We start from the raw sequence: 10,576 nt of genomic DNA on the forward strand, positions 1-10,576 counted from the left end.
GTACCTCAGCTGTGGTGAGGGGACTGCATGTTCCTTCTTTTGATTGGGGGACAATTAAGGATAATTATAAAGCAGGAAGTCAAGGATGGGAACATGAGCCCCTGCACAGCAATTTAACCTAATTACCTAGCACCAGTCATTGGGAAAAGTACACATATGTTACATTACGTAAAAACAAATTCAGCATGCATAGATTTAGCTATTGAAAGTAAACAATACAACACATATGCAATTTCCCCATTGTGGGACTAATAAAGGTTTCTTAATCTTAATCTTAATATAGAGAATGCATAAAATGCAATTTCAGGTTTAGACAGTATATTTTCAATATATTAAGAAAAAATGTGTACATGCACACATGCTCAAATTGCTCAGTGTATTAACCTGCTATCTGCAAAATGTAATATTTTAATATGAAATCCAAATATCACATGATAATTCCGTGAAATTAGTACAGAACCCTGTATTTATTTCTGTATGTTCCCGCTTTGTCACCGTAGGTGGCGCTAAAGCGCCTTAACGCCGGTTAGGTTACCACCTGACATGAAAAGAGGGCGCAGAAGAAGAAGAAGAAGAATAAGAAGGATCGAGCGTTACTAGCTAGCTATGCTAACAGCGTTAGCAGCTACTACTGTCGATTGAAAAACGTCGAAAGAGATGACAACGAGAGCGAGAAACTATTCGCAACTGAAAAAAAGTTGATTCGCCAGTTTTGTTTGAAGTTTTGTGTTCGTGATAGACGCCTAACAGCACCTGGCAAAAAGGAGAAAGTACCGCCCACCTGTTCACCCTCACCGCCATCATCCTGCCGACATCAGCACAGTATAAAGAGTAAGTTACTTTGCTCTCCTTTATATGTTAGACTAAAGTCTGTGTTGTGTTATAATTGTCTTAAGCTGATTGTTTTTGCTGTTTTAAATAATTTTTCACTCTACTGCTATTGAAAGACAGTAATTTGCTAACACTATGTAGGTCAAACACAACAAACACAGTTGGTTTGTTTTTATTTTTTTTTTACTCCAAAAACCTCCTTAAATACTACAGTTATACTATTACTGTGATCTTTTTGGCAAAGTTTATCGCTGATACATGACAATGGGTACCAGATAAGAAAGACCAGAAACAACTGGTTTAATCTTTTAGGGGTTAAAAAATGTGGTGTGGTTAAAAAGTATGGTTTCAGTGCTAAATCTGAATCTGAACAGTAGCAATAGCGTCTGTGTAGTTTGAATGTTGTGCATTAGGAAGCACCACATATCAGGGTATAGTGCTCAACTAGCACAGCAATAGATGGTTGTATAATCATAATTTTGTTATTCAGACTGTGTAAGAGATGTGTTGTGTTGTCGTTTCAATTTATTTCAGTTTAAAAACACTATAAATGTTCACATTGACCAACTTTCTGGTTCTAACCTAACTGAAATTACAATTATAAGGTCAAGCTTCTAGTCTGTTTATCGTAAAAGCTCCTGCATACATTAAAGTGTGCAGGTGTTCATGAAAATGCATCCGCCCCCGTGCAGAAAATGAATGCAAACTGATGCAAATGATCTTAATAGTCAACAGCAAACAGCTGTGAAAGCAAGGTGCAGCTTCAAGTTATGTAACTGAAGGTGCTAAAAAAAAAAAACGTTGACACATCTTGTGAAAATTCAAGATACTGTCTCTAAAACCTGCTGGCCTCTTTTTAAAAAAAGCCAATAATTATACCTCTGTCAGGTTTAATATGTTAATGGCTTTACATAACTGAAATTATACATAAGGGGTGGAATATCTAATAACTGCTGAATGTTCCTGCTTTTTATTTTTAAATAAAAGAATAACTACCTGAACAGTAATTACCACAGACAGAAGTTTCATATATGTATTTATTAGGGGTGGAACGGTTCACTAAATCCACGGTTCGGTTCGTGTCACGGTTGTTGAGGATTTTTCTACTTTTAACACTCTGGTAATACCAGATGAGCATAAAATATATATCCTAATTATCCAACATTCAACATATTTAAGAATCAGTTCAGTGTTTCCCCATCATTATATCAGGTTAAGTCAATTTCATTTCTTTTTAATTTCTATATAGCACCAGATCATAACAGAAGCCATTTAAGATAACCTTTCCTATAGAACAGGTCTACACCTTGTTCCTTTATTAAACAAATTAAACAGCTCATGTTATTTATCTTATTTGCACGGCAGCATGTCATTTCTGTCTGCGCTGCTGTCTGCACACAGAGGCATGATGTGGTACACACACAGACAAACACAAAAACAGAGACATGTGCGCACATACTCCCACCGTCGGACAGAGAACGACATGCTAGTTGGATGGCCTGAACTCTATGACTACGCTAGGCTAAGCTAACGGTGCTAACGGTTTTTGTTTTTGCCATTGAAATATGCTATTTACATCCCGCTCTGTAAGCATTGACGGGACCAGCGGCAGCTTTGCACACGATTGGGCACAGAGTGCTGTGGGTCTCTCTGCTCTGCCTGCAGCTGAACCTGCTGCGTGAAGCTACAGAGACTGACCGGTTGTGAGTGTTTTGAGGCGGGGGAGGAGCTCACGGTCGCTGCTTGTCGAGGACAGTAGCAGAATTATTTCACGTCAGTCTACAAACGTGCCCAGAGAGTCACTAGTTGCTTTAGAATAAAAAAGTTTGGAAAGCGCCAAATGTAGCGAGAGAGACGCCAAGTTGCCAACACTCGTCTCCATGCTGTGGTAAAAATGCCTCCCTGTATTACTTGATGCGCATGACCAGAACCGAACAGAACACGCGCCCCGAACCGAAACACGTGTACCGAACGGTTCGGATTTTTTTCCTGAACCGTCCCACCCCTAGTATTTATTTATTATTTTTGACATAATAGGATAAACTGAATGATAATGCTAGTGAATAGGCAGTAACATCTAGAGCTAAACCATTAATGCTCAAATGCCAAAAATTGCAGTTCCTTTAGTGGCCACTTAGGCCTCCAAAGTCAAGTCAATCCCCAAATAACCCCCATTTTAAAATGTACCAAAAGTAGGCCTAGGCTGTTTGCCGTACTCACGCTCCACCTCTTTTCCCCTATTGCAGTTAAATGGGAGTTAGGCAGAGACCTGTACTGCCAAGGTTTGTTGGCCAGTGAGATGGAGTTTCAAAACCTCTTTAGCTGTGTAGCTTTTGTCATCACATTTGTTGTGTTTTGTTTTGAAACCAAATCTTCCACAAAATGAAAGAAATCACCATTTCAATATTTGGCCTCCCTTACTGACTACATAATTGTTACTATTTTGATGATGTTGTTAAGTCATATGCTTAAAATCACTTTTACACTCATTGAAGAGGAGACACTATATCTATTTAGAGATCCTACTACACATACTACAAGATTACGACACTAAGCAGACTGTAACCATGGATATGGAGCTCAGTGTCACAGGGAGCGTACATACATGGCAGTGCTTCCTCCGTTATTCTGCTCACACATCCAATGAGAGTAGGAATTTCCCGGTGGATTCTCCTTCGTCTTACAGGAAGCAGTAGACAAATTTGGTGTTAACATGTTGAGCCAGGAGTGGCTAGAAGCTCTTACATACTGTTCACAGACTAAGCAGGATACAGTGAATCAGAACAGGCACCGGCACTGAGTCCTCCTGCCCACAGGAACAGTTTGACTGTGTGTTAGAACTGTTGTTCACACATTCACACTCTCTCTCTCTTCTTCGCAGAAACACTTACAAAGTGGCCTGTCAGTCTTAGAGGAAATAATCCTAATTAAAGTACAGAGCAACACACTGACACTGTTATTGTTAGGCCGCGAGAAGGTGGACAGCTTGCATGCAGCCTGGTGTTCTTGTGATGTTGTTTGCTGTTCTCACATGTACAGTAGTGGCAGCAGTGAACAGTTACTCTCTCTGTTTGTTCAGCCCCCAGTTTATCACTGCATGGTACATAAATGTGTTTTGGAATTGAATATGGGTCGTTCTATTAATTTAAAAAAAGGAACATTGTTAAGGAGAATACTCTCTTTTGTCTTAAGGGGCAAGTGTGGTGGATTTAAGGGAAAGCTTTAGCAGAAACTGTACATTATATATTTATAATTAGGTTTTTATTGAATTGTTATGTTATTGTTACAGTCTTGGAAAGTTGGTGCCCCCAAATCAATATACTAGTCCTCTAATACATAGCAATAGTGTTCCCCACAAGTGAAGTTGTTTTGACAGCTTAAAATAGTTGAATTTGACATAACTCACTGTAACGATCGGCTGATCCCTTATCACTCACCTCTTTACAAAATATATTTATATTTAATGATGAGGACTTAATTATATCCCTGAGTTATGAAGGTCTAAATGTTGTTTCAATGTTCAAATAATATCATTCTGATGAAGAGATATTTATCTTCTGTTGTCCACACCTACTGAAATCCTGCTCCTGAATACCCACTGAATTGGCAGATCAGTAGAAACGCAAGGATACAGGTTTACGTGGATTAGCCTCAGAGCTTCAAGGCTACACAATGCAATTAAATGGGGAGTGCACCTGAAGAGATCCATGAGCTGCGTCAACCCACATTTGGCTCACCCCTTCTTTTCCTGCCATAAAAACACAACAAGGTTTGTTGTGATTGATTAAAAAATCGTTTTTGTCCTGTTCAAGCCTTGGGCCAAATTGTTACCTGGCAGACACTAGAGGAAACACAAGCGAGTGTTTCCTGTTTTGCACACTGCAGAGGTGACTGCGTGGAGCACTTCCATCCTTCACAAGTTGGGACCTTGTGTCACCTTCCTTTTTTTGCTGTATATTTTGTGGGAGCAGTGGCTGCAGCCTGCAGGGCACTCAGGAAGGTGAATCACACTCCTGAGAGCTCACAGCACTGACACAAGGGAAGTGACACCAACCTCACATCATCCCACTGCCAGCACTTATCTGGTCTTTCAAAGGTCAGCGAATGAATCGACGTGTAAAAGGGCAGAGAAGAATCCACTCACTGAGGTCACTCCTCTGTGCAGGAGATATTTGGTCTGAGCTGATAATATGCTCAAAAAAAGACCACGAATAGAGAAATTCTTATGAAACACTACATCAAAAACACAGTCATAACAAGTCATATTTTATCACCAGGGAAAAAAACTGAGATGTTCTCATTTTCAACTCAGTCCCCTTCCCTTGTCTGGCACCTTCTCCCCCACTGTGCTGCAGCTCCCACACATGTCTGCGCTTGTGACTGGCTGTTATTTGCCGTCCTGGCTGGACTAAAGCTGTGTGTCTCACAGACAGGCAGATGGCAAAGAAGACACACTCATAAATGTAAATAGAAATGCAGACAGCGACCTCTGTCATCTCAGTACTTTCTTACTTGCTCGAGGGAAAAGGAGAAGGTTGAAGACAGATGATGCCTGAAGAGAAAAGTCAAAGGAAAAAAAAGCAGATAACAAAAAGAGGCACAGCTGAAAACATAAAAGAGATGTGAAGAGGAAAGACAGACTGGAGTACAGAAGGTGGTGATGGATTATACCTGGCAGTGAAGAAGGTGTTTTTGCTGTGAGAGTACTTATAAAACCTGCCCTACAGCTCACTGTCTGCACTGATGAATGCTTTGCTGCATGTTAAACCTCCACCAGTAAGCACAGACATTCTACCATTTAGAGTGTTTTGTGAATCTGTAATGTATACAAACCAAATTGGCTGTCTTCGTAAAATGCATGGTTTATTAATATATGGTTATAAACGCTGGTGTGCTCAGTGTTTTTCCTGATTTGATGTCATCATCTTTCCTTGGAATGTGCTGCCCTCTGCAGTTGTACAGGTTGTACTGCAGCAGGAGGAAATATGTGTTGCGTAGAAAACATTTGTCACAAAGCAAAAAGTGTTTTTAAAGAATAAATGTGGTCATGTAAGACAGGAAATACCAAAATTTGACATCAGAAGAAAAGAGCATCTCCTGAAATCATGCAGATTCACCGCAGCCTCTCTCCACTTCCAGCTGGATATTGGGGCCTCCATTGTCCTTCAGCGGGGCCTCTTCTTGGCCGCCGCTCTGCTGACTGTGCTGAGCTTTCTTTGAGGCCTTTAATTGTCTCCGGTAGCGGCGATTTTCCTCAGGGTAGGAGACCACAGACAGAGGCAGTCTGCAGATGGCCGGGATCTCAGAGGAAATGAGGAGGAAGATGAGAGTCGACAGGCAGAAAGGCCATGTGCAAGCTGGTAATGCAAGCTGAAAGGGTACATTGCAGGAGGAAGAGAGCATGACACATGATGTGAGGGACATCTGGGTGTTCAGAGGATGTTTAGAGTGTAACTTGAAAGTTTCTGACTTACCATGGACATCAGTTTTGCCGTTGCACATGTCATGTATGCACAGAAGAACGCTGGAAAGAAACGCATCTTAAATCAAAACATTTTTATGTGGATTTTCTGAATAGAGGATGCTGTTCATCGGTCTTACCACAGATTACAGACAGTATATGGGTTTGCCACGTTAAAACATAGAAGACTCCTCCAATGGCAATGCAGGAAAGCGCACTGTTGTACCCCCATAGCCCAGAGTAAATGTCCTTATGAGGAGCAGCCAGAGCAAGTCCTGCAGCACACATCAGATAATAACCTTGTTAAATGGCACAAAGTTTGCACATTTCTATGCAAATGGTTGTGAATCTTTTTACCAGTAAACACGCCTGCAGCAGAGCCCAGTATGGCATGAAAACAGATAGTTGGTGAGCAAAGCAGCAGGGCCAGAAGGATGAGACCTCCTGTCCAAGGATTGTCGCAGCCGAACACCTGGCCTACACCAACTGGCACTGACAAGAATAGCTGCAAAATGGAAAGCCTCCATTTAGATACAGTTGATTAATTAGGATGATACAAAATAGCAAACATATCTCGCAATGATATATCAGACTGCAGAGGTTCACCTGAGTGATGTTGAGGCTTACAATGGAGTCGTTTAGAGGGTGCAGATGGTTTATTGGCTGGATATCCACCTGAAATGCAGAAAAAGCTCGAGTTTGCATTTTTACACAGTATAGGGGGAATGGTTTCCTCTACTATACCTCAGGAAAGTATGGATGTGTGGCTCCTGTGGCTGCAATGTGCAAACACACCAAAATATTAAAGGGCAGGGTGAATATTGGGAGGTCCCATTTGCTGGCAACAGAGGACAACGCACTGGATACTACTGAGCTGTAACCAAAAGCAAAAAGGGAATTGTTGGGCAGAAAGGCAAGGCATATCAAGGTAGCATTAAAAAAATGTAATGTTAACATAGACGGTGGAGAATTTGAATGCCAAATGAAATCTTTAAGCCGACTATGTACTGTAGCATGTACTGTATGTCTTGTTTCCACACGTTAGTCTTTCACCATTTCACCCTCCTGCTTAACTTCTGAACTGACAAGTCTAAAATAACTGACTTGTAGCAGTAATCTGAGAACTCATCAGCTGGCACTTCATAACCTCTGGAGGCAACTGCTAATGTTTTGAGAATTCTGCTGGTGCCAGTAGATGTCTAGATTGCAGATCATGGAAATCCATGTAGAGACATTGTGTACTTGTGTACTAACATTGTTTACAGTCTCACTAGCAACTTGACACGCATGAAAGGAGTTGAGAGACTGACTATAACCATTAAGATTACACTGAGTTTATAGCTTCGCTTACAGGATTTGCACGAAAAACACAACATTTTAGCTTTTGCATATATCTATATATATCTATATATATCTATATATATATATATATATATATATATATATATATATATATATATATATATATATTGCTAGCTATTCCTGACATAGGTACATGCTGCATCTGTCAGCTTTACTGTCTGTCCTGTTTACAGTATCGGGCATTAGTTTTATAGACACAAGCACTTACCATAACATGGACATGAATGCATTTGGCAGTAAAAGCCACCAGTACCAGTCTCCTTTAGTAGAGAACACAGCCATCAGTATCCCAACCAAGGTTCCATTGTAGCCATATAATCCCGCTGATATAGCCTCCCTGAGAAGAAAGTGACAGATGCAGCTGACATGAGTGCAAAACAGAGTTAAATGGGAAACAAACTGTTAAAAGTAGCACTGTGAAAGCTAAAGAAATTGTAGCCCCAGGTATTACAAGTGATAGAGACAGCGATGGTGGCTTTATGCTAACAGGAAAACAACTTTTTTGTGACGAGGACAAATATGGATAAAGAGATACGCCACCTGACCTGTTTTGTCCGAGCAAAATGGCCGACGCAGTTGAGGTAAGGGTTCCCAGCAGACCATTCAGAGCCCACCAGGGGTTTTGCAGGAACAGGCTGGCTACAATGATGAGCCCACTGAGAGGGTTATTGACGAACATGACCTGGGCCACCCCTCGGAGAATGGAATCCAGCAGCTGGATTAACAGAACCTGTCCTTTCGTAGATGGCAGGATTATTAATAAAGCATGAATAACTCAAAACTGAGCTCAGTACCTATTAAATCCACACCTACTTTTCACCCATTCTCCACACTGTCGCATGTCCCCGGTGAAGAGCTTAACAGCTCTGAAGAGAAAGGAACAAGCTGGAGCTTCTTCCTGTGAAGGCTGCTGGCTGTTGTCCATGCTTCCTCTATTGTATCTAAAATAGCAAATCCTTCAAAATATGGAGGTTATATCACTGAAGCATATTTGAATCTGCTTGAGGAATTGCCATGAGTGTTTGGTTGTGTGCTGTATACCCAGATATGGCCATGTAGACACAGGTTACATGTCTCTGCTCACTTCGTATGTATGTTATTGTATTTATGCTCACTCTACATGCAAATATAATAATCTTAAATGGAGATGTTTGGTGTCTCTCACTAAAAACAATGTACACAAGTTTAGATGGATTACTAGAAAATGTGATTGTAAGACCATATTTATTCATATTTTGTAACTTTTGCAATGAAACTCTGATTTAAATCAAATGCTGAATTAATGTTTATGCTTTTTTTCTTTGTCTATAACAGGAAATTAAGGCTGACAGCAGAACCTCAGAGAGTGGCGCTCCAACTCTTAAAAGCCACAGATTCAAAGGTCAGTTGAGATTCACTGTAAACCTTCACATTAGAGTTTAAGGAGCCCCTGATAATTCATGCTCACTCATTGAGTGAAATAGTTTGTCTTCATTTGATAGACTGATCTCACCCAGATAATTATGGTTCACAGATGGTGTATTCTGGCAACGTTTTGTGTCAGTATGCTGACAATAGTTCAGAGCACCACTGTGCAGCCTGACAGAGCTGCCAGCATGGTTACAGACTCTCAGGCCTTATGTTTACAGCCCCTCGTCACCTTAAAAATTCAAATGCGTGTCTGTGTGTTCATTAATAGGGCTTCTGTGCCATCATTCAGACCCTGATGTTATCGGATACTGTCATCCGTCCTTCGCTTCTTCGCAAATTACAGACAAGCTGACGCCTCCCTGCACACAAACCAAATCAGTGTGAACACTTCTGCTCCCCGAGGTGGCAGAAACAACTCATGCAAAGACGTGTGAGCTGAAATCTAAACCTCCCTTCCAGTTTGCCACATCATTCCCTGCATCTGCTTTATTCTTTATTTATTCTTACATATTAATTTATTTATTTTTGAAGGAGTGATCAAAGCAGATTTCCAGAAGAGTTTCCCACTGTTAGCATCAACATCCTCAGTCACAGTTCTCTGCTTGAAAGCCCGGGTGTGTTTATGTTGTTCAGCGAGCAGTGAACGTCTTGATCTTTCAGCTCTGCGGCTCTTTTCTGGTACAACAATAAGAGCCAGTAAACATGGAAGCTACTGAGCACAACTCTGCAGCTAACTGATCAAATATAAAATGATCCGTCACTTCTATAATAAGCTCATAGGTCATTCAGACCGTGACGCTTTCATCTCGAAACTGTCGTGTTGTCATTGAGCTGCATTGAGGTGTATTATTTCTATTGCTTGGGTGTTTAGATAAGGCCCCTAGAATTTGTGTTGTCTTTGCAGTGTTGCAGTTTTTTGCTATGTAGTCTCATGTGTTGAACATTATGTGGCGGTTTGATGCTCTTGTTTAGATGGAAACAGTTTCTGGAGATGAAATCTGATGTTGTGTTATTATCCAAATTGAATGGGTGCAAACCCTGGGATCAGGTCTGTATCAACCATGAAACAGTATTCACAATCAATAAATTAGCCAATTAAATCAAATGAAGTGAATCAGTCATTAGATAAATATACAGTTTAAAATTCAAAGAAATGGCAAAATATATTTTACACAACATAAACTAATACCAAACATGCTTATAATATTTTGGATATAACTGCATATTTCTAATTTCAACCTCAGTCTGATTTATTGATATATAATCAGTTACATTAGCTACAACAGCAAATTTAGCAGAACTCAAACTTCACTGTTTGTGTTTATTCATTTCGAGTCATAATTAAAATTAAGATCTTTTTTTCTTACCTTTCTGACCTGAAGGTGAATCAGAGATCTTTCATCTGCGAGCAAAGTTCATAAAGGCACACTTGCTTTATTAGCAAAAGCTCATATAAAGGAGTCTGCATGATTTTTCTCTATTTTAAAATACTCTCAGGAGGCCAGGAGCACA

General features: G+C 40.4%; 1 protein-coding gene across 2 annotated transcripts; it reads right to left on the reverse strand.

The window, feature by feature from the left end:
- Positions 1-5,681: 5,681 nt before the first annotated feature.
- LOC114443761 (urea transporter 1-like) lies at positions 5,682-10,503 on the reverse strand. Of its 2 annotated transcripts, none has more exons than XM_028418064.1 (10): positions 10,432-10,503; positions 8,468-8,610; positions 8,200-8,389; positions 7,863-7,991; positions 7,037-7,166; positions 6,899-6,967; positions 6,650-6,797; positions 6,433-6,567; positions 6,306-6,355; positions 5,682-6,201 (listed from the first exon to the last, which is right to left on the reverse strand). In XM_028418064.1, exons 2-10 carry the CDS (start codon positions 8,577-8,579, stop codon positions 5,935-5,937), a joined length of 1,230 nt encoding a protein of 409 aa, XP_028273865.1. In that variant the 5' UTR covers positions 8,580-8,610; positions 10,432-10,503; the 3' UTR covers positions 5,682-5,934. The 2 variants fall into 2 exon arrangements, with proteins under 2 accessions (XP_028273865.1, XP_028273866.1); XM_028418065.1 differs by having other exon boundaries at positions 8,468-8,595; positions 10,432-10,481.
- Positions 10,504-10,576: the final 73 nt, after the last annotated feature.

This window comes from Parambassis ranga, chromosome 12 (genome assembly GCF_900634625.1).
Source record: "Parambassis ranga chromosome 12, fParRan2.1, whole genome shotgun sequence".
Lineage (NCBI taxonomy): Eukaryota > Metazoa > Chordata > Actinopteri > Ambassidae > Parambassis > Parambassis ranga.